The following is a 23,103-nucleotide window of genomic DNA, read 5'->3' on the forward strand; positions in this document are numbered from 1 at the left end:
GGGGAAGAAGTGCCGCACCGGTGTATTTTTGGACACATCTCAAGCTTTTGACAAAGTCTGGCATGAAGGCCTTATATACAAACTAAAGGTTTCACTCCCTGCATACACGCATGCAATTTTGGAAAGCTTTCTGCTGGGAATAAACTTCAGAGTCAGACAGAATTCCATTATAACGGAAAGTCACCCTATTTATGTACCAATGCAGGTGTCCCTTAAGGAACACTGCCGTGATTTGCCAACTGATGAAACTCTAACCATTTCAACGTTTGCTGATGACACAGCTATCCTAAGCAATAGTTCAGACACTAGAAAGGCTTCTTACAAGCTGCAAGAATATTTGAAAAAGTTAGAGCTATGGCTGGGTTATTGGAGGCTAAAGGTTAAGGAAAGTGTATTCAGACAACATTTACTTTGTAGAAAAAAACCTGTCCATCACTAAAAATAGGAGGAGACTTACCTGGAAAAATCATATCGTCGATTTTTTTGCAAAATCGCCCATCGACCAGTCCAGGCATCGAGATTTATGCATAAAAATCATAAAGGCGTGATTAAAACAACAGATTTGTAAAATAATTGCTAGAGAAAATACCGCCTCTCAAGGCAATGTCTTCAAAGAAAGACCGTTTTAGCTCTCTTGTAAAATTTGAGTGCCGTAAGATAGGCGGTTTTGCAATTGGTCGATGGGCGGTTTTGCAAAAACATCGACGATATAGAAAACAAAATTTCTCAAGTGAAACTCAAACAAGCAAGCCTGCAATGGGTTAAGTATAAATCGAGTAAAATATTGCAACGCATTCAGGGAATGAATCTCTTAACCAGAAGTAATAAAACAAAGTTGTTAGCGTAATACCGCACATAGCTCTAGAATGGATTGTCCTATGTGAGCTGCCTTTTTTGTTGTGTTTGTCTCTACCGAAGGAAAACTGAATCGAAAATTCCGGAAAATAGATTTTGTACACGATTTTTTATATTTTTTTTAATTTGTATCAACGCTAAACAAATCTGTAGGTTAGGTTAGATTAGAGTAACTGTACGATGGAATTCGCATTAAAAATATAAAATCCGCTTTATCATGAGTTTCGTTTTCCTCGAACTGGTTCATTTTTCACTTTTCGTCTCTGTGTATTCACTACGGGCGGATGAAAAAATTTCGGGCGAATTTGTTTTCGGGCGAAACCCACCCGAAATGTTAGGGTGAATGAGAATATTTGGCGCATATATTTCTTTTGCCAATATGAATCGATTGCTACGAAGATAGTTTGAATTCATCGGCGTTGTACTTACACTGTGCGTAAACCATTCGCCAATCAGAATTCAGCCTTATCCTGAGTTTCGCCAGAAAAAAAAATTCACCCCAACATTTTTCATCCGCCCATAGTAAATACATGGAAACCAAAAGCGAAAAGTGAACCGGTTGGGGGAAAAATGAAACTTGTGATAAAGCTATGAAACATTGGCTCACGCAACCTCAATTTACAAAGATTGGCGATTAGCAGTGCACATCAAAATCCTCAGGCAATGCGCCCAAGTTAATCAACAGTTTTAAGTGCTTGCGTCGCGAATTCATATGCTCCTTAAAGGCCAGTACTATTCAGCTCTCAAGAAAAGCAAAAACTCCATATAAAGAGACGTACAAGTAATGGCTAAGATATTTTCTTGAGTCAAATTTCCAAATTTCAAATGGCATTTTTTTCTTGGCCGCTTTAACAACTGAAATAAAACCGGAATCCCGATCTGCGTCGTACAGTGCGAAGAAGTACTGTGAATGTCCAATTACTTCCAGGTGCCGCACCGTTGAGTATTCCGAAAATGGCAATGGAAGATATGCCTACTGACGACCCAAAAAACCATAATCAGAGCAGATAAATGTGCCACAGCAAGTTGGTCAAAAGTATTGTATAAATGTTTGGCCAGACGAAGCTCGCCGGGTACGCTAGTAAATACAAAATACAAAAAAAAAAAAAAACTAGTTTAAGGTCTTCAAAACGTTTACGTTTTCTATAAATACGCGCCTAAGTCTGATGAATTTTAATTAAGAGTTAACTCAAATGAATTACAAATATTGTGAATGAATAGCCACAATGTTGTTCCATAGATACTCCTAAATTGCATACATTCACGCACATCGACGTAAGTTTCAATCAACCGCACTTTACTCGAAAGAATATTCGCTGAATGACGCCAATATCTACCCTGTGTGCTGGCGAGTGCGTGATGCGAGCAAAATTCGTTGCAGCTAGCAGGTCGAAAAGCAAACGCGCTGCACTGATGGGGCAAACTTTTGTGCGTACATACATACATACATACATACATATACATACATACATATATATTGTGTGCGCTAAAATTAGATATTCCTCAAAGATATTTAATAAAAAAAGGAAAAAGAAGCAAACACAAAACGGACTACTATGCGCACAGCAACAACAACAATTCAATTCTTTCGAAGCTTACACACTTCCAGTGCATCATTGTTGTTCTTATTGGAACTGCATACAACTCTAGTAGTGCATTTTATGCTTTGTACTATACTATTCCCGACAAATGCCTCGCCCGTCACCACCGCACTCACCTTCGGCATTTTCACTGCCAATACGTGTGCACACATGAATGGCACATGAAGCACACACGATGACTGTGTCGTAAGTAGCAAAGCAGCATGGCGTGGCGCTGTCACTGTCGCTGTCGCCGTAGCACCATGCAAGTCCACTTGCGAGTGCAAATATCACAAAAAGTGAATCAATAGTAGATACAGAACGCGCGGAGAGCACTCAGGCTGAGTGCAATAAAAGTGCAGCAAAACGTTGGGCGGGAGGAACGCGGGGGCGGCGCACGCATACTTTGTAGCCATGAATGTGCGACTACAAATAAGGCAAGTAAGCAGAAAGTGGAAGTGGAATTCTAAGAAGAAGAACAAGGAGAAGCAGCAGAAAAAGCATAACTGACTGCAAGCAGCGGTGACCGAAGTTTATCACCTTGGTGTTTGTGGTGGCGTGCAAAGCGGGCTGCAGCGCGCGAGCCGAAGTCATTGCAAATAAAACGTAAAAAGTATGTGCGCTGCTGTATGCCACCGACATTGAGTGTCCGAAATGCCAGTTATTTAAAAAAGCGCTTGCGATGCGTGCAAAAATTCCACGCGCGTCGGCAAATTAAAGCAAAACAGAAGGCGCGCAAGTGAGTAAAAAGTGCAAACAAGCGGCTGGAGTGCGATTCAAATGAACGCGCTTTAATTAAGGCAAATCAAAAAGCGCTTGAAGATTTTGCAGGCAAATTTGTTAGAAAGTTTAATTTTCTACAAACGCGGCGGCTTCGCGGCACGCGCGCGCGCCCTTTACAAATTTCACGCCTTGCTGCTATAACGCAACGCTGCTACAAATATTTTACTACACAAATGCAATGCGCATCGTACGCGCGCCCACGCCACCCAGTTTTAAAAAATTTGTCTATGTCCCTCTAAAACGCAGTGGGACGCATAAGTTGTGACATCAAAGCCGCAACGCGTACGCATATCAATGATTTCCATTGCTGTTATTTTTGTTAATATTATTGCTATTTTCGGGGGTAAAAGAACCTGCGTCCTGCGCGCTGCATATTACTCTCTTGACTGGAATATTACACACAACGCCGCGCGCCCGCAAGCAAAACACATACATGCAACGCATACCAAATTTGCACTACCAGCAGGAAAACAAGAACAGGATAACCTGCAGCGCTTACAAAAAAAAAGGACGAAGAAGAATAGGAAGAGTAAGAAGAAAAAAAAAACAACAAAACGTCAAGCACACTCATAGCGCGCTTCCGTAACACGAAAAAGCGTATGTACATAAATCATCCAGTACACGCACACGTTTCGTGGTGCGTCATTCAGTCAGTTCGGTAGCCAACGTGACGCTCACTTAGCTACCTACTTATGTATGAACGTTGCACCTTTGCGCTCGACTGCCGCTCAGTCAATCCGCCAGCGCGTCAGTTCAAAGCCTTGTATAATGTGCTGCCTGCATGCCAAGTACACAGTTTTGCACACGTTCGCCTCCTGTACAACAACACAAGCGCACACACCCATACCGCCTACACTCAAATCATATCTACTGAAAATTGCAAAGAGCACGCGCGCAACATCGAAGCGTACACACAACGCAAAACCATTTTCGACCTCCTACCGCAGCTGCAACATGGCGTAGCTGTTGTATTTTGCATGCGCGCCGCCCCCTCCCACACTTGCTATGCTGTTCGCTTCTACATAATTGTTTCCCGGCCAGAAGCCACTTGTCTAACTCCCTCCCGTACGCGTGTTGCAAGCTCGAAATGGGCACCCTCCGGAAAATGTCCACCTACGCTATACGAATCACCACGAACGAAGCTTTTGCAACGCTACAATCGCTTGAAACCGATTAGCGGCGAAGCTCACTCGTATTTACACCTTGGCGCGCGTAATCATAGCCTTCTGGCACTCTCGCATGTTTGAAGAGTACACACACACACACACACACACACTCGTCAGCGTTTACGTTACAACGACGTACTCCCACATACGCGAAATATCTAGTATTTCGCTCGGCCTAGGCGCTATGCTCGTAGAACGTACGTTTACTCGTAGGTACTTATGCACGCCAGCGAGTGTGTACTCGAAAAAACGTACTCGCGAACTTACGTGCATAGTTAATGTGTCGTATTTATTTGTGAGTGTATGAATGTTTGGTAGTGATTTCAGGGATTCTTAAACAATTCGCTAAGATTTTTGACTTACTAGCATGACTGGTAATAGCTTCCTCATAAGGAGCTATTGGGACCTATTAATAATACTAAATAGATTCATAATATTTGGGTAGTCTAAAAGAATATACTGTGAGGTTTCCTCCACCAGCCCACAAAACCTGGTACCTTAACTTGCAGTGTCCTGTTAGGTAGCCTGCAAGAGTCGTAAGATCCTCCCATCTAAGTTCAAGCAGACTTGCGGAGTTTTTCCTGGAACGAGTTATGTATTTCTATGATTGCCCCATTCCCTTTTCACTTCCGCCAGTGGCCAGCAATCTGAGATTCTTCCCAATTCCTAAATAGTTCTGCAATGTATCCTTTAGACGTGCCGCAAAAAGTCTCGGCACCATGTACTCGCACTTGGGTTTCAGGTTTTGCGAGAAAGTCAGCCCTTTCGTTGCCTTCAAAACCTTGCTGACCAAGGGTCCACCACATCGTCACTCTATGTATTATGGGCTCCTAGGCTGTTCAAAAGAGTTTTACAACTATTCGAAAGCCTTGAAGTCGTTGTAAATGAGTCGAATGCCTTTAATGCTATCCGACGTAAATAATATTTATTCTGGCCTCGTTTGTCCAATTACTTACGCTTGGAATGTGGTTGGGTATGCCCATTGCCCATTGGCAGACTTTTCTGGAATCTTGGTCAAAGTACGCCAGATTCAGTACTACCATCGTCCATCTTCGAACCATTTGGTATACCATACTTGGGACCTTGTTTCTATCATATATATTATCCTGGCTTTTCATGCTAATTACATTGGGCAGTCTTAGGGCGCTGCAGCAGTCCTCTTTTTCAATCAGAATAGACAGAGAAGGAACGACTGTAATCACACCAAGGTAATTCGTTGGCCAGGTGCGCATAGCTCCTGTGATTCCCACGCAGACGAAGCTGCACGCTTGCTCAAGTTGACACCCGCACTTACTTGCTTTGCTTTGGCTACTGGCCTGGTGGCATATGTAACAACCGATTTCACGACCGTACTGGAAGACAAATACGTTAGTTTGGGTAATATTCCCCTAAGTTTTACTATGAAGTCTCTGGCAGGCATAAAACCCCTTGTAGTCTTGTTGGTAAGATTCGAGAGATGTATGTTCCAATTGAGCCACCAAAGTTACCCTTAGATACCTCGCCTCTTCTGAGAACTCAATTTCTGTCCCTGTCAAGTTGGGTCTAATCCAGTTGACTTTCCTTCTATAGGTCAATCGTACAACGGTGGACTTCAGTGGGTTTAGTGACAATCCCTTTACAGCACACCAGTCTTCCTGTAATCTGAGCGCAGCTTGCAATCTGGAGCAAATAGCGTCCTCATGCCAGCAAACAACATAGATGACTAGTTCATCTGCATAACCATTAAATCCATTATCCATTAAATTTTAGCTTTTCCAGGAGTTCGTCAATAACCAGTGTCCATAGGAGGGGCGATAGGACTCCACGTTGAGGACAGCCACGGGTGGCAGTTACTGCTTGCTTACTGTATCCCAGTTATAATCTAATCAGCTTAGCTTTCTAGCTTCCTTCTAGATCCTTCCTTATCATAACTGTCGATATTACTTCGTAAGACGTATTGTCGAAAGCACCTGACATGTCTAGGAACGCAAACAAAACTATCTGTTTATACTGAAATGTCTTTTCAATAACTTGAGTTAGGCTATGTATTGCAATAACAGTAGATTTGACTGCCCGATATGCGTGCTAACTCTCACATAGAGGCTTATTCTTGAGAAAGTTATCCCTACTGTGAAAGTCTATTAGTTTTTCTAATGTTTTTACTACACAGAAGCTGAGTTTAATTAGTCCATACGCCTTTGGGAGCTGCACCGAGTTTTCTCCTACTTTGGGTATGAAGACCACTTTGACTTCACTCCATGTTGAGGGTATGTGACCAAGTAAGATACTTGCTCTCAGTAATCTGACATGTGGCCCAGATATTATGCCCGAACTCTGTTGTAGCAGGCATGCGTAAATTCCATCTTGACCAGGATATTTATTTGTACTAAAAGTTGAAATGGCCCACGATGTCTTTTCCGTACTAACGATTCTTCCTGCTAGGCCACTTGTCCTCCTGTTTGCCCATACAGCGCTCACAGTGTTTGTTATGGGACTTGAGCCTTTTGAAAAACATCCGGGAAGCGGATTTCTAGCAGAAGCCTGTTAGTTTCTTCCGGGGTTCCAGTGTATTTGCCGTGTGGTCTTTTCTGGGTGCATAGGACGTTCATATGATCCAGTTTAAGGCGATGTACTTCTGGTAGGGAAGAAATGCTTCCATAGTGCTCACGACACGTAACGGTTTTACACCTTCTGAGCTCTCAGTTGTAAGTGACTAGAGCTGACTTGTAGGCGGTCCAGTTCCGAAGTTTCCCGAGAGAATTGTTCCACCCTTTGGGAGTTCTTGCTTCTCAGTGGACAACTCTCTCTAGAAGCTTATTTAAGGGCATTTTGGTATTTTCTTGCCTCGTCTACAAGTTCATAGACGGATGTAATGGATTGCAGATGTGCAATAAGGTTCTACTTTTTTGAAAATAGTTGCCATATTTAAAAAAATTATATTAAAATTATTAAAAAAAAGTAAATCAATTATAACAAAATGGGTATCAATTGAAATGGTTTTGGAAAGCTTTGTTTTTTAAATTAACTATAGGAGGGACCTCTTACACTCCGCAACGCCTGGGTTCAAGCCCTGGTCAAAGCAACATCGCAAAAAAAATATAGAAAAAAGGTTTTTTCTTAACAGCGGCAAACCTCCGAGTGTATTTCTGCCATGAAAAACAGCTTCTCATAAAAATACAATCGCCGTTCGGAGTCGGCGTAAAACTGTAGGTCCCTCCGCTTTGTGTGACAACTTCAAGGCGCACGCCACAAATCGGAGGAGAAGCTCGGCCAAACACTAACATATGTGTAAGCGCCAATCTATTATTATTATTATTATAGGAGGGACCTCTTTAAAAAATCAAATTCAATTTGAATTATGGATATTAGGTAAGTTAAATATGCACCACCATTTGGATGCCAAACGAAAGGGGTTTCAGAAGGTAGTCGTTTGAAAATATTTTGAAGAAGGTTGCCACCTACTTAAAATGTCGAATTGAGTAAACGTATACACAATATATATGAAATATAAAAAAAATATGGATGTCTTTAGTGTAAACATTAGGAAAATTGTTGAGGTGTTGTAAGAAGGTTGCCACCTGTTTAAAAAGTTATATTAAAATTTTTAATAATTTAAAACCAACTGAATGCATCAGTTAATTAGCATATGTGTCGCAATGTAGGAATATTCAAGAAGGTTTTAGCTCGAGACTACTTTTGGAGAGGGTTTCACCGGTTTATTTAACTTATTGGCAAGTTATTAGAAATATGAAAATACGGATGTCGCGAGCGAGAGAGTGTTAAAAAATCTTTAGTTTGAACATTAAGAATGTTTCAGATTATTTTATAAAAATATGGTATGGTTTGAAAATACTTTATTTTTGAAATATATTTAAGAGGGTTGCCACCTGTTTAAAAAAAGAAACCAAACATATGTTAAGGCAATAAGGTAATTGAAATACATACATATGTATCGCAATTTGGGTGTCAGACAAAAGTGATTGAAGAAGTTTTCAACTTGAAAATATTTTTTCAAAACGGCTGCCACCTGTTTGAAATGTCAAGTTTTGTTAAATTTTATACAAGGCATATTAAATACGTCAAATGAAAGAGTATGAAGAAATCTTTAGTTTGAGCACTCGAAATATTTTTGAGGTGTTTTATGAGGGCTGACACCTGTTTAAAAATTTAAATTTTTTATAAAATTAAATGAATTATTAAAATATGGGTATCAATCGGAACAGATTGAACTATATTTAGGAGGTTTCCACATGTTTAAAATATCAAGTTTTGTGAAATATTAAAATATGAGTTTCAATCGAAAGGGATTTATGAAAGCTTTCGTGTGAAAATATCTTAGATTAGGCTTGCCACCTTTTCGAAATGTCATACCGATCTAAATATGTATATACACATACTATAAGAGACCACATTTTTTTGTGAACCTCATTATATTTGCACCGTTCATTCGAATTTTAAATATGGGAAAGTAAAGACCACATGGCCCATAGTTTTTGAAGCTAAAACGTATTTATAGATGCAGGATGATTTGAAATTTGATGATATTAAAAACCGACACTATGCCAGACCTCCCTTCACCCAGAAATGGCTGCACGGATTTAGATGAAATATTGCACTATTATCCCTTATAATTTTGACTAATATTTGGAATAGTTTCTAGATTTTTGCGATGAAGCAATCGTTGTATTTAACCGGAGCTTCCACCTCTGATTTGTGTTAACCAGACATTGAAAAACCGGACTTTAGTAAGTTAAATTAATCATTACAAGCGAGTGTGCAAGGCCTTGGCAGCACTATATACATACATGCAAGAGGATGTTGGGTTGTACTTGGGGACTTTCTCCTGCTCTTTCGCACTAAATATTCACGGCAATCGTTAAGCCAGTACCATTTTATGGGGTATTGATATGGTGGACAGCAACGAATAAGAAGCTATACATACCATAAAATACTGCAGTGTTTACAGGCTCTCAATGATCAGTAGAACGGGTTAGAGATGCCAGATCGAAAAAAAAAATCAATTTTTCAATCCATTCGAATCGAAATAAAAATAATCGATGCATGAAGAAATCGTTAAAAATTAAATCGATCTCCCAAGATGTGAGATAAGGTTTTTCTTAATTAAGATATGAGCATTCAACATAAACTTCATAAATTCTTTGCCATACTTAGGAAAATGGTTACATCTTTTTCGAAATTGTGTTCTTTTTTATTACAAAAGATGGAAATGTTATGTTTTACGTCAAAATTAACCGCTATTTTAAAAAGTGTATTACATATAAATATTGTACTTTTATGAGAAGCCGTTTTTGTTGTGTATTACATATAGGCTAACTTTATATTTTATTCCTTAATTAGCCTTTTGGAAAAATCTCAGTATTGGCCCATAGAATTTTAGCATAATAAAGTGTAATTTTAAAGATTAGGTTTTTGGAAATTTTTTTTGCTGCAGGTGTTTCTTATTTTCGCCATACAACGTTTGTTTTAAATTGTTTTCATCTGAAAAAAAAAAATGTGCATGAGCGTCAAGCAAAAAAACCGTCAAAAATGAACGGTAAAGCCTTGCATACTTAAATATGCGCCATACCTTATAAGAGTCAATTTTTTTCTAAAAAGAGTAATTGAGGAGTACAAAATTAAAATTTTAATGAAAATTAGCACAAAGTTTGGAGCTGCAATTTTTAGAATTTTTGTTTTAGTATTAGCCATGGGAGCCCCGTAGTCGAAAAGAGAGAGGAGCATGTCGTTGAATTCTTCGGTCTTTGCTCTTAAGTTGGAAAAGTGGATGGTGGCAATCCCCCTGAATTTTTGGTACCAGTCTCAAATTAAAATTTCTTTAAAATTTTATAGATTTTCCAGGGCAAACCGTAGATTAATTGCACTCTCGATTTGCTTTCCATCGATACTTTCGCTGTAAACTTGCAATCACCCAAATAAAAATATTGACCTCACACAACAATTTCGATAATCGATTTCAGAAGTGTTGTACTTCCGGCATGGCGCTACACCACAGAAACAAACAAAAAACAATCACTAATCGACGTTCCCCTCTAATCGAACATGTTTTTGTTTCTTTTGGTTTTGCGCTTTTGTTGCTCTGCTCTTTGCATTGCCACTGAGCGTCGCGCTGCGCCGCAAGACGGAAAAAGCAAATTGCATTGACGCATTTCCAGTCTGTTTCCATTCTGTTTTGTTTTCGATGAATTAAAAGCGTAAACACTCTGCCGCGCCACCAAAGACAAACCACCGCCAACAAGCGCAGCGCCCCTTCAGCGACGCAACGTCAAAATGATAGCCGTGTGCGAGGGCGCTGAGCGCAGGAAACAACAGAGCGTACAAGCGCGCTTGCGCCAGCGAGAGAGCGTGCGTGAGAGAAGAAAATATGAGCAAGCAATAGAACAAAAAGCGAGGACTACTCGTAAAGTGCGCGCCTTCCGCACGACAACCAAGCATATCCTTTACGTAGGTACTTTACGTTACGCTTTTACTATGTAGGCGTACACGCGACAGCGATAGCGGCCATGAGCGTGAGTGCCACCAGCAACAGTGCAGGTGAGGAAGGTGTGCGGCGTTGCCGAGTGGCTGTTGAGGGTGGCGTGTGCATATGAACGCGCGGATGTGTGAGTGTGTGTGCATGCACGCGCGCGCGCGCGCGCCTATAAATCGGCAACACGCTCTCAACGGTGTAGAGTTGCTGGCTGGCATGCGAGCGTAGCATTGCATAGTTTTAGTTTGAGAAAGGTGCTTGCCGGCGATAGGCGTACGAGGCAAAGGCAGATGCAAAGGCGTGCGTGCGTGCGTGCGTGCGTGTTTGTTGTTTCACACACTGTTTTTCTTCATATCTACTAGACATAGTCTATTTATAAGCAAGCGTCAGTGTTGCATATGTATGTACATACATATACTCGAACAGAGATAGAGACATGCAAAATTTATAAAACACAAAAAAAAAAAAACAATCAACAAATAAGGTATATTCATGCATTGCGCTTCGCAAACATGCAATCGCGTCAATCGTGAATTGTGCGCACAAGTGAAAAGAACTCAGTTCGTGGTAGAATTTTGTGAAAATTTGACAATTATTATAAGTGAAAATTTTTTGTATGCGCCCGAGTTAGCCGTAGGAAATTTTGCAGTGATTTACATATCGTTAGCAAGTAAATTTAGTGGCTTTCGCGTTGCAAAAGAAACGCACTTGAGAAATGCGTTTGGCAGGATTCGGTCGTCTGTCGTCGTCGTAGATGTAAAATCGATATTTTCGTGCTGTATCTTACGGCGAAAGGTGCTCGGCAGCAGTGCTGTCGCTTGAGCGCCGCAGCGCGGTAGCAACGTAACCGGCAGCGGCAACGTCAACAGCAGCGCAGCAAAGTCTACAGCAACGAAAATAATAATAAAATAATATAAGCAGCAACGCGTTTAACGGTAAAATAGTGAGCAATACGTTTACGAAAGCTGCGGAATGACAACTAAGTGCGCGTCGCTGTCTGCGCTTTGCTAGCGCTCGAGCTTTTGCTAGCTGCATATCGACAGGCGCTGCCGCTGATGATAATTATATTGTTGATGAGAATAGCTACGTCTATGATTATGACTATGCCTATGATTACTACGATGGCGATAACGTTGACGAACGCGATGTCATTCCCAACTGCCTGCTCGTTGGCGTATCCGTGTCTCGTCGATTTGTGCCGCTCGGCTACAATCACTACCAACACAACCAGTAGCGCTACTACTAATACTACTACTACTACCGTGAAACATACATGCGAGTCAGCTCTTTTATGGATGTTGTTGCACTTGTTGTTGTTACCGTCTGCAGCCTTAAAATATGCCGTAAAAAATGTAAACGTGACTCGTGCAGCGTTGGCGGCGACGTCGTCGTTATCGTCGTCTCTGTCATCGTTGTTAGCATTGGCTGCGGCGTTTTAAAGGAAGTGCTTTCTAGAAAGGCCAGTCTGTTCGCAAGCCAGTTAGTTAGTGGTGAGACAAAGAAGCGAGCGCCTAAAAAGAAGGAGTTAAACAAGACAGCCAGACAGCTAGGCAGTCTTTGAAGCAACTCAACTGGACCCAGTCACAGCACCGAGTGAGACAGGAAACGCGACCTCAAAGGCGTCGTACATACTAAAGCAGCAACGTTAGTCAGCTTCTTGGCAGCGTTTTTTTTTTTTTTAGTTTTAAAAGAATGAAACGCTCTGCATATTTGTGAAGTTAGTCGCATTTAAGAAAAACTGTGTTTAAGCTGTGCTAAATATAATAATAATGATAAAGTTTGTTAGGCAAAAGAATCGCGAACAAACAGTTAAAGCATCAAGCAAGAGTTTCTTTAAGAAAAAGGTGAGCGTCTGCCGGCGTAGTGTTGAAATAGACGCACGCAGACATTGATATGCATGGACACACTCTTACGCGCGCGCGCCTCACACACATACACCAACACACTAGCACACACCCACATCGTAGCAAGCGCAAAAGTGCCTAGACGTCGGTGTCGGTGTCGGCATCGGTGCCGTCCTCGTCGATGTAGTGGTCGTTGTATCCTTTGCTTCCTTAATGTCAGTGTCTGCTCGCTTTTTCGACCTTTTCCCAACTTTATGGCGCACAAGTATTTTCGTGTTTTCAAGCTGCAGTTTATTGCACATTTCTTTTATTCCCCCAATTTTTTAGTTCCGTAAATAAAATTGTTTTGCGAACGCACGTCCGCTTCGCGTAAGTCCGGAAATTCCGCCGCGCACTATTACAAACAGAAAGTTTTAGTTAAAAAATGTATGCGTATACAAATTTATTTTATGTGTATGTGCGTATTTTACGCGCATGTATTCGTGTGCGTTTACAATTTCTGTATACTATATCATGTCCGTGTTATTTTTGTTTGTATATATTTGTTTTTTTACATAAATAAATAAAAATGTGTTTGTGTTTGTGTTTGCTTTGCTTTCAGGGCGAGTCGAATGATTCCGGTACCGAATCTGATGGTGACGTCCTAGATGTTGACAAGCATCGCCCCTTAGACTTGGACATGGAAACCAGTGAGTTGAATGAATTTTCTTAATATTTTCAATGCTTTCATTTAATAAAGAAAGACCCTAACTAATTTTTTTGGTTCCTTTTTTATTTTTGTAATGTAATTTAAATTTAATGGGTGCAACAGAACCAGGGGACACCGCGACCTAGAAGAACTTTTGTAGCCCCTTAATAGTTCCTAACCCTGACAGTTCAAGCAATTATCAGCCTCTCTAATAAAAACTAATAAATTCTTGGTAGACGAATTCCTGGCATAAAGGGCTGTGGAAGATCTGAAGTATTGAAACCTTAGTCTGGCCAATGCTGCGGTGTCTCCTCCTTTTCAAAACAAAGACGGCAATCAGTCTCTGTGTAGAGGCCGGAATAACTTTATGTTGGCTCTATTCTATAAGATTTAAATCTTTCTCAGCGAAAGGATAGGCAAAAAATGCAAGCCTGTCTAAGTCCCTCTAGCTCTCCTCAGTACATATTGCGTTCTAAATTTACCCACACTTCGTTTATGAGTCTCGAGCAGGACCAACGGAGTCCACAAAATGGTTTCAGTCCTGCAAGTACAGACAATGAGCCTTCCCTGGAATTTCTCGGCGATGTCGTTACCTGCGATTCCGCATTCCATGTTCCTTGTTGCCAAGATTTGGCGAGTGCCAAAGCCCTTCTTGACGAGCCTAGAGATTATCGTCCTTGCCATAGGACCCGGTTGGCCGCCTGGCTGTCTGAAAGGATAGCTAGAAAAGCGCTTTTAAACCCTTTTCAAGCTCCAAACTGCCAAAAATTGAAATTGCTAGTACCCCGACTCGAAAGACGGTGGACCAAATGTCCATTGTAATAGAAAGTTTGGTGTCAGGTCCATATACACCCGCACCTACTCTGTCCTCCTTCTTTGATTCCTCTGTATACCAGAGTACACAGCGCACGTATCTGGGATCTAATTCAAGTAAACTATTTGACCAGACCCCTCGGTCTGAAATTTTGACCAGAAATTTCTTTGCAACTCAGATTTTCTTTAGCATGGAGTCGGAGAACTAGCAAATTCTTATACCTGCTCTTTTGCTTAAGATGGTTTTGTTGTTGTGTCTTTTTATAAAGGTATTCTTTCCGAAATCCGAAATTTGCATTTGCAATTTCCTCGAATCGGCTGCTACTTGGACAAAAATATAGAGTAGAGTCCAACCCAGAAAACCTCCCTGGCTTTTATGTTCACGGAACTGTTGCCTAGGGGTGCTGTTAAATCGCGGTCACGAAGCAAGGTGTTTATTCACCCGACAGTAGAGAACTTCGTGCTTCTTTGGACCAGTGTCCTTGAACTCAGTAGGTAGTATTATCAAAAACCGGATATATATCATCACCCTCTGCTACTTTGAAAGGTTCAAAACACTCTAATGCCCCCGGTACTTTGTCTCTGTCAAAGATGCAACCAGACCTGCTGAGCCTTCTAACCCTACATTTCGTGGAAATAAGAATCGACCGATCTTGTCCCAGCGAAGAGCCTGGAAAATGTACTTAGAGCAGGTATTTAAAGTTGTCGCCCTTGAAAATACCATCATTCTATTTTAGGAGTCCTACCCCATTGGAAGGCTCTTTCGTAAGAATTTTTTGTAGACAGGAGGCCTCAGGCAGTGTCCCTATTAACCCACTTTTTGCCTCTACGTTTCCCTCTAGGAGCGTCTTATAAGATTATTGTTTTCAGAATGATTAAGAAATTCATTGGAATTTTGTTTTAGCCACAAATTCCTTATGAACGCCGTATTTTATTGAAGACCGTTATACATTTTATACTGTAGCAGTAATTTGGAAGTTCTAATTTGTAGAAGTATATGACAATGGATGTAGTAGAATATCAGATATTTCGCCAGTTTGGAAAAGAACCAAAGGTTTAACCATTAAGCTTTGGGCACTCAAAATTGTTCTGTTTTAGTCTTGGCAGTGAATTTTTTATGTGAAACTTAGTAGTTTAAACAAAGATGAAGGAGTCTTCTCCTCTAAAGACTGTTAAGGTTCTCCTACTTCCCTACTTTTTAAGCAGTCCAGCCCCAGAAGAAGTTTCGTCGTCGGGATCGACAATTGGCTTCAGCAACGTGGTCTATAATCGGTATCTCACCTGCTGATGCTTTGAGGTTTTAGAGACTTTTTGATAGCTTTTCTGTAAAATAGAGTCAAAGAACAACTTACATTATGGCTTTCACGTCAGCCTAGACAACGCCGAAGTATTGAGGTCGACTAGGCCAAGGTTTAAAGACAGTTCATTATAGGGAATCTCACAGCTCATTCAAAGAGAACGTACGCTGTGGAACTTGCAAAAAATATCCGCTTCCATTTATTTCTATCTGCGATTTTCATAAAAAAAAAAAACTTGTCGAAGATTATTTGAAATAATCTCTTTGGGCAGAAATTAAACGCTCTATTGTTCTTGTAAGATAGAATACAATTATTTTCCCTTTTTCTTCCCCTTCAGGCTTAAGCTCGTGCGCCGATGTGAATTCGCCAACCACAGACACCGCCTGCTCCTCGTCAGCGTCCTCTGCGATGATGTGTCAATCCCACCTTTTATACGATCAACACAGCTCCGAGGAGGAATTGGAAGTGATCAATGGACCATCATCGGTTGCAGCCGCTGAGGCGGCGTCCAATGTATTGGGGGTGCGGGGCACCGCCTCATCACTCATATCGGAGCGTGGCTCATCGTCGTTGGAGCCCGAAGAACTATTCGGCGAAGCATCGACATCGAAACGTTCCAGCTCAACATTAGTTGAGAATCGTAAAAGATCTCTGGCCCACAGCTCCGATGATGACGTAAGCCAACAAAGCAAAGCGATACATGGAATTTTGATTGATATTCAACTCTTTCTTTATTTGTCATTTAGCAGCTGAGGAACTTCTTGGAACCGGTGTTGACCCCAGTGAATTTTCGCACATCGCCACCATTGGAAGCTTTCAAGCCAAACCGCAGCCACAAATATCGCTCCACAACGCCACTGATATTATCGGAGGCGCGCTGTGGCATCGAAAATATTAAATTATGTGATAATAGTGTTAATGACGAAAATGGTGAGGCTGCTGGCGCTGCGTCGTGTGCGTCGTCGTCGTTGGGCGCAGCAAGTGGTGGCAACGGTAGCGGTGGTGGTGGCGGCGCCTGCGGTGGTAACGCCAGTTCAACGAGTGTGATTAAGGCGTGCGCCTCATCGCTCAAAATGAGCAATAGCAGCCATCATATCTATCAGCCGCAACCGAAATATAATTTCCACTATAATAGTTCGCGCAGCAGTCCAGCATCAACGACCGCTCTCGATGCGATGGAGGTGCGCTCGGTTAGTCCACCGGCGAAACTCTTCCATTCGGCTAGATCACCACACCGCCGACCGATACGCACACAACACGCCACACAGAGGCTACAGCGACCACATCGGCCGTGCTTAGACTTCGACAAAATGCAGCAAGTAAGTCTCTAATGCAGCGCCAAATCAAAGACTTTTTACTTCTCACTAATTACCAGTAAATGTACCTAAAAGCTCGCATTACCCAAAACGAATACAGTATGATGATGCTGATTGATGAGGATAAATGATATCTAAGAAAGATGATGATCATGATGATGATGATGATGATGATGATGTTTATGTTGAGGGAAGCATAATGAGTTAAAGAGGTGATAATGATGAAGCTGAAGATGATAATGATAATTATGTTTATGGACAGTAATGTTGATAATCGGTTTTGTATAGCAAAAAAGTGTAATGAAGAAAAATTTATGCAAAATTTGTATCTTTTATGCTAAGAAAGAAGAGCAAAGTGTCAGCAGATATGGCTATCAATAAGATGTAGACTTTTTTTAAAACAGAACATGGCGCCATATAATTAACAGCGAAAAATAAGAAGAAAAAAACAATAAGACATGCAACTACTTATATTACAAAAACAATAGCCCCAATTATCCAAACACTAAATTTCAGACTCTTCAGTAACTTGAAATCAAAGCTAGTAAGCAAACCAGGAATTTATTATAAGCATGTGAGGGTTTATAAAAGCTCACAATTTCTATCATTTTAAGTAAACAAACGAATTAAAAATCAATATTTTTCGTTGCATAGTTAAACGCCGATTATGTCAAGTTCTGCTCATTTGGACAAAACCAAAATGATCTCGTAATTTTTTTTTTTTTTTTACCAAACAAGATTGTCAAGAATTTAATGAATCGCAGGCAAATATTTAGATTTTAAGCGGCTTATACAGACTTGATGAGGCTGAGAGATGGTACATCTGTACATACATACTGACAGACTTACCCCAGGTGTTTGACCAGCCTTGACAGCAGATCCGGACATTAACACGGAAGTTGTTGAATTGTTTCCTCCTCACTATAAACGCGTATTTGCTACCTTTGTAGTATTAGCGCAAAAGCTTAGTATCCTTTGATGACGTCGGTTAGAACTCTTACTATAGGTCTGTCGAGTTTTAGAATCGATTTAAGAAACTCAAGTGCTAAATCTAGCCCCAAAAGGCTAACCTGGTCACACTGCTGGTTGTAGTATAACGCTAGCTGCCCTTGCTATTGCATAAAATTCAGCTTGAAAGGCGTTGAAGTCGTTTCACAGATAAAAAAAAAGCTGATTGAATAGCAGGTCCTTTGGTCCATTCTCCTTTTATTTTACGCAACATTGCCGTGGCTTCCGGGTTACAGGCGAAAGGTTTTTTGCAAAGCATATGCTAAAAATTTTCCTTCTAAGACATCCTAAACTTCCTTTAAACTACTATGCTGAGCCATCAAACCATCATTGAGTTAAGTTAAGTGGTTTGGCTAATGGATCATTGGTTTGCGGTAGCTCCGCTGCATATCCGTAATCGCAAATCCTGTGATATTTTTTGTTGTCGAAACTAGGCTCTCAGACTACGTGTCGTTCATTGTACTGTTTTCATGTTCCATTTAATAAGTCTTCGGTGGCCAAAGGCGGGAGTGCTATAACTGGTTGCGGACCGACGAATGCCTGATGTAAGCCAACTCTGGCCAAATGGGCAGATGTCTCATCACCGGGTACTCCCGAGTGACCAAGCACCCAGAGTAAAGCAAGCTCATTATGTTTACCATCATAATTTAGTCTCAGGACTTGTATTGCCGGAGGGCTGTCCAATGCCTTAAATGCAGCTTGGCTGGCACTGCAGACACGTAAACTCCTTCCCCTTCAACTATTTCCCACCACGTAGTCCATGGCTTTGGAAATACCTCAGCTTTATTCCCCAAAATTAAAGCAAAGCTTATCGCCATTATCTTCCATGAAGAGCCCCGATCCTGCCTCGCAGTCATCAGTAAAGATTCGACAATGTGCGGGTCCGGGCTAAGTGTTGGAACTCCGCATTATAGAATCTCTTAAACAAAGGTAATGGTGACGTGCTATCCTTTGGCATTAAAAAGACACAAGTGCTCGGATCTCTGCCGCCAGCAAATGTCTTGTGGTTTAGTCTCGATCTTTTCTATATTGTCTACATGTGTGCATGACTAATTATGAATTATTTTTCTACTTCCTTTACAAAGTGAGGTATACATATTTTTTTTTTGAGAAGCTAATAAGTATTGCCTTACTCGAACTGTCACTTAGGCCGCATTGGATCGACCAATTTGACGCCACCCTCCTCTAGTCCTCCACATCAAATCACAGAGAGTTTGAGGTAATTTTCTTTCTGCTCATGCTATTGAAATGGCATAAACCACGAGCTCTACTTCATCCCATTTTGCATCCTTTAGTTGCGTGTTGACAGAGGTTTACACAAAAAAGTAGCTTTCGTCAGAGTCTGTGTAACATTTTGACGATTACTGTTGAACTTTAAGGCATCTTAGAGGCAGAACTGAATGCACTATCATTACACGGAGTCCTTAAACAAATTGTCTATCCCCTGACTTGTCCCCAGTAATGGTGATCATTTGAGCTTTGATGGTAAAGCAAACTATAAGCAAAAAATACGTGGAAGGACTCTTCGGTCGATGTATTTTGGAAAGAATTTGTGTCACCCCTTGTCAAATTTGGTTTGGAGACAAACCGGTTTCGGCGTTATGCTATCTTCGGTGTAATTTTTTTCATTCTGGTGAATTCTTGTTGGATGCTCGTCCTACTCGTTATATTCTACTTCTTTTTCTATCTCACGTACGTCTTCTTAGTTTTGCGTTGTTGTGTTTTTCTTCAGTGTCTTTAATGTTTTTTTTTGTTTTTCTTCTCGTACGGTAGTTTTAGAGGTTCAAATAGTACGTCCAATGTAGTCTTTATTTGTTCATTTATCATTTGCCCTTTGAAGGTTTTCTGTTTATATTACTCCATATTTTCTACAATATTTAATCTTTGTCCTTTATGTTGTACATGGAAAAGCTCTAACTGACTGATTTTTATTGATGACTTTTATAAATAATAGTCTTCAATAACTGTTATCTAAGACATATAATATAAAAATCAAAAATAACTATTATTTGCAGATTATTTAGATAAAAATAAAAAAATAACTCTTATTTTGGATTTATAAAATAAAAATCAGAAATAATTGTTATTTAAGAAGTAATTTAATAAAAGGCAAAAAATAATTGTTAAATAGCGACTTTTATAATAAAAGTTGAAACTGTTACGGTCCCTGGTCAAAACTGTATGCTTTTTTGCCGGTGGAGTCTTTAAAAAAATCATCAAAATTTTCGTAAGAATTATATAAGTCTTCTGAAAATAATTATGTATGTGTGTAGAAAAAAAACCCCTGCCAGACGAGGGATCTAAAATGCTTAGGAGGTTCTAATTTTTTTTTAAAGCTATGCTCATACCTCATTAAACCAATGGTAGAACCAAAGAGGTCTGACGAATTAAGGGCTTTACAAAACATATTGCTCTCAATTTTCCTCTCTAGCGCTTCAATAGCTTTCCCTATAAGAAAATTTTAAGTCTTAACAAGACATCTAAGTGTTTTTTAGGGTGTGTAATTTCACTTAGCCAATATCAGGAGGGTTTCGATTAAAGTACCTCTGATGTCCTTATAAAAACCACGTTTAAGGAAGTATAATTATGGCAAGTAAATAAAATTTGTTTTAAATACATATGTATATGATTGGGTCAAGCTTCCATTGAACAAATAAAATTTGGATTTGAGATTAAGCTTGGCTACAAAAACTTTTGAACGAACGGCTATAGATTGCTACCAACTGGTTCTAATATTAAAAGTCGCTTAAACCAACAAAAATGTCTGAGCCTCCCCTTGACAATCTTGTTTTTGATTTCTACTAATTTAATGTCGAATGGACATGATAAGTTTCTACAAAAAAGGAAAATGTTTTTTTTTTTTTTTTTAACTTGAATCTTAAACCAATTATGATATCTTGTAATGGAATAACAATTTTCAAAAACTGTGGCATTCGAAATTCTGATCTCGTTTATTTATATAGGCAAGAAATATTAATTAAGTAAAAGTATATCTTAAGTAAAAGCCACAAAACAAAAGCACAATTAATGACATTCTTTCCTTAATTAAAATATGTAATATTTGAGAGATTTACGTTCTTCAAACGCTTCTAAGAGTCAAACGATCTAAAATGGCCTAAATTGAGCAAATACTTAAAAGCCAATTACAAACCAAAATATCAACGCAGGAATACGCAAAGTACGACAGCACAACAATAAAACAATGAAAATTATTTAATAATTCTTTACTACAATAAATACAAAATACAAAGAGAAATGCATATACAACAAAAACAAGACAGCGAAAAACAATAAACAGAAAGAGAAACCAAAAAAACAAAACAAAACGCAAAAACAACGCATAACAGTAAACAACTAAACAAACAAGCAAGGAAAACAGTTGAATATCAAGTAGCGCGCATGCGCACACCCTTTGCATATTAAAACGAAATCAAACACAATTGCAACAAACAAAAAATAGAAATTAAAAAAACATAAAAATAAAATTATACATAGAAACAAAAAAAAAATTGAAATACATTTTTGTATTAGGTGAGAGAAAAGTGCATATGGGAGGACTAAAAGTAGATGGAGGAGGAAGAGGAAGAGGAAAAGAAAGAGAAGATCAGATCTTGAAGTGGAAGAGGCAAGTGGCGTTAGTGTGAGACCAAGCAAGAGAAGAAAGGACGAAAGAGATGAGAGTGCGACAAAGAGAGAGAGCGAGTATGAGAGAAGAACCCCGTTGGTAAAATATTTAAAACATACACACATACATACAAATAAAAATAGATGAAGAAACGTAAATATTTTTTCACAGTTTTAAATTTCAAACAAAATAAACCAAAAAAAAAAACACAAAAACAATATATTGAGAAATTACAAGATAAGAAAGCATGTAAAACCCGTATAAATTCAAAATTGAAAAAAAAAATCACTAAAATAAGTAAAACAGGGGCAAAATGGCGAACAGGTAAAAATTAGTAAAACAGAAAAATAGCAACAAACGACAAAACACAGTAAAATCAGTTAATTATACGAAGTAAAAAACGGTAAATGCAGGCGGGAACTTTACACATTAGGGTAAAAGCAAAAGATTTAAAAAATAAAATAAAATTAAAAAGTAAACAGAAATCGTTTGTAAATATTGTATTTGTGCAGTGAAGTAAAATAATAGTATGTAATTTATTAATAACAAAAAAGGGCATACAAAGTAGACCGAGACATGGTTGAAGGCAGTAAAAGAACAGAAAATATACAAAACATAAATATGCAATAAAATAAATAAATAAAAAATGGGTTAAAAAAGCAGCAAAAGTATGCATACATACAAACAAACAAACAACTGAACAGACTAAACTGACTAAAGATAAAAACAATTACAACTAAACATAAATAAATAAACGAACACAAAACAATAAATGCAAAAACACAACAGTGGAACGAAAGTTTAGTAAGTAAAAAAAAGAAAAATAACACAAGAACCACAAAACTGCAAATATATATAGCATAAACAATAAATACAAAAAGCAAACTAATAAACCAAAATTAAGTCATTGTCTTTTAATTAATGGCATATAAAGGATGAATGGCATTTGTCTTACAGCGCATAAAATAGCATAGTAATACATATAACGGAAGAGAAAAAAACACATAGAATATAAAAACCAAAAAAATAAAACCAGAAAATTTTCAAAAGAAAACTGCAAGCAAATAGTAAATAGTGGAGCAAAAAAAAATAAATAAAAAAAACCAATTAACTGTAAACAATAAAAAAGTCTGCAAAGACTTGTACGATTTTATACAGCAAACCAAGATCCAAATTCCAAAAAAAAAAACAGAATAACAAAAGCAGAGTAAATACTGACTATTTCATAAAACTAGCCTCACAAAAACAGAAATCATCCCACACTTAAAAAAAAATTAAGAAAACAAAACAACCATAGATATATAATATAAATAGTCAAACACACATACACACAAAAACAGCATATTTATTATATGAAAAGAAGAAAATCCTATTAGTTTAATAGACAGGTGAGCAAGCATTCAGTTAAAAAGATAAAAATAATAATCATACAGAAAAGAAGAACAAAAAACAAAAAGCTTCAATTGCAAGCAACCACCATAAATGCGAATACAACCCTGGTAGAGACATATTAGCGTACTGTCAAGTCAATTCATATATTTTTTTCATAATAAGAGTCCTCTTGAATACCTTGTTTGGTAAATATATTTGCATATTTCACAGCAAATTTATTAAATTAATTCATGTTCTTTAGGTGGCAACTCTACATCAAAAAACACATA

The 23,103-nt window shown here is 39.0% G+C and overlaps 1 protein-coding gene across 8 annotated transcripts in view; it reads left to right on the top strand.

The window, feature by feature from the left end:
* Window positions 1–23,103, top strand: part of LOC118740902 — a 46,373-nt gene that overhangs the window by 12,558 nt on the left and 10,712 nt on the right. For 2 of the 8 annotated variants that reach the window (XM_036472650.1, XM_036472649.1), the window contains exons 2-5: window positions 13,296–13,383; window positions 15,831–16,168; window positions 16,240–16,812; window positions 16,885–17,258. In XM_036472650.1, the coding sequence (XP_036328543.1) occupies window positions 13,374–13,383; window positions 15,831–16,168; window positions 16,240–16,812; window positions 16,885–16,914 (951 nt within the window). In that variant the 5' untranslated portion in view covers window positions 13,296–13,373 and the 3' untranslated portion in view covers window positions 16,915–17,258. Of the gene's footprint in view, window positions 1–11,172; window positions 12,695–13,295; window positions 13,384–15,830; window positions 16,169–16,239; window positions 17,259–23,103 lie in introns of those variants that run through there. The other 6 variants (XR_004993192.1, XM_036472648.1, XM_036472643.1 and 3 more) reach the window with 6 other exon arrangements.

This window comes from Rhagoletis pomonella, unplaced genomic scaffold (assembly GCF_013731165.1).
Source record: "Rhagoletis pomonella isolate Grant_MI unplaced genomic scaffold, Rhpom_1.0 Rhpom_scaffold_00006, whole genome shotgun sequence".
NCBI lineage: Eukaryota > Metazoa > Arthropoda > Insecta > Diptera > Tephritidae > Rhagoletis > Rhagoletis pomonella.